Source organism: Condylura cristata, unplaced genomic scaffold, assembly GCF_000260355.1.
Source record: "Condylura cristata isolate star-nosed mole 26May11 unplaced genomic scaffold, ConCri1.0 scaffold00024, whole genome shotgun sequence".
NCBI lineage: Eukaryota > Metazoa > Chordata > Mammalia > Eulipotyphla > Talpidae > Condylura > Condylura cristata.
Genome location: NW_004567125.1, coordinates 33,198,727 through 33,200,070, shown reverse-complemented (window position 1 = coordinate 33,200,070; position 1,344 = coordinate 33,198,727). Strand labels below are relative to the sequence as shown.

General features: G+C 48.0%; 1 protein-coding gene across 1 annotated transcript in view; it reads left to right on the top strand.

Annotated features, from left to right (window-relative positions):
- Positions 1-1,344, top strand: part of LOC101630907 (EGF-like module-containing mucin-like hormone receptor-like 2) — a 39,695-nt gene that overhangs the window by 22,599 nt on the left and 15,752 nt on the right. The window contains exons 4-5 of the mRNA XM_012728940.1: positions 275-495; positions 682-861. Of these exons, the coding sequence (XP_012584394.1) occupies positions 275-495; positions 682-861 (401 nt within the window). The remainder of the gene's footprint in view (positions 1-274; positions 496-681; positions 862-1,344) is intronic.

Genomic DNA, 1,344 nt, shown 5'->3' with positions numbered 1-1,344 from the left:
TGATGGTACAGCACCAAGGAGACAGGAATGTCATCTTAAGACAGAAGCAGGTGCAGATGATGCTGAAGTGGGATGTGGAGTCAGAATCTGGTTCCTCAGGTAATGACTGAAGTCACTGAAGCCTCACAGTGCACAAATACCCTCTGTTACAAATATGTGACAAAAACAGACTAAGGTTTAAAGGGAAGTTGTGGGTGATGATGAGGAAAGAATTCTTGTGAATATAAGAGATTTTCTTGAGGACCCCAACATCAGTCTTAGCTTTGTCCTGCAGGTCCTGCTGTGTTGGGCCTTGTCTCCATCCCAGGGATGGGCAAGTTGCTGACAGAGGCCCCTCTGGCCCTGGAGTCTGAGAAGCAGGACGTTCTGCATGAGACACACAAGCGTTTTCTACGAAATGTCTCCTCCGTCCTGCTCTCAGATGTCATCTCTGCCTTTATGAGCAGCAATGCCACCCAAAACCTCCACTCCCCTGTCACCTTTGTCTTCAAGCATGTGAGTCCTGATGGGTGGGATGGGGTTGTGGAGGAGACTTTCCCTTGGCTGCCCACTTCAGCCTTAAGGTGTGAAGGAGTTTTCCTGCATGCATCATCTCCCCAGGGAAATCCTTTGCAAACCAGCTTTGAATTGACATTTCGGAGCACCAGAAAACCAAGTCATATCTATACTCTGTTCCTGCAGTCAGTGCGTCAGTCATGGCAGGAGATACTTTGTGTCTACTGGGAGCATGACCAGAATGGATGTGGTGGCCACTGGGCCACTAAAGGCTGCAGGATGGTGAGCGCCAGAGACACCAGTACCACCTGCCAGTGCACCCACCTCAGCAGCTTTGCTGTCCTCATGGCCTCCTACAGTGTGCAGGTGAGAGCCCTGAGAGGGACTGGATTCAGTGTGTTGCTGGGTGGTAAGTTAATGTGCATGGAAGCTTTAAAAAAAACCACATTTATATAATTTCCCTGTTTCTGCTCATCAGAAATTTGGCATGATAATCTTTTGCAGCTGAAAGCACTTTCTCAGCTAGGGATACAATCTCATCTGCAGCTTAGGGGCCTCCTCTTAGCCCCCTGGTTGCTGGTGGAGGTGAGCTCCTTATAGTCAGAAATTTGAGGTCCCACTTTCCTCCTTGCTGTCAACAGTGGAGCACACAGTTCCTGGGGTTACACACATGGCTTTTCATGTGGTCTTCTCATTGACCCTCTCAAGAATTTCAGTGTTCCTAAATAGAGGCAAGAGGAGGCTCTCCCACACGTCAGAGCACTCTAAAAACAAATCTTTTTAACAAGGAAAAACCCCAAATGTTTAAAAAATTTGACTATATCAAGCCCACCCAGGATAAACTCCCTT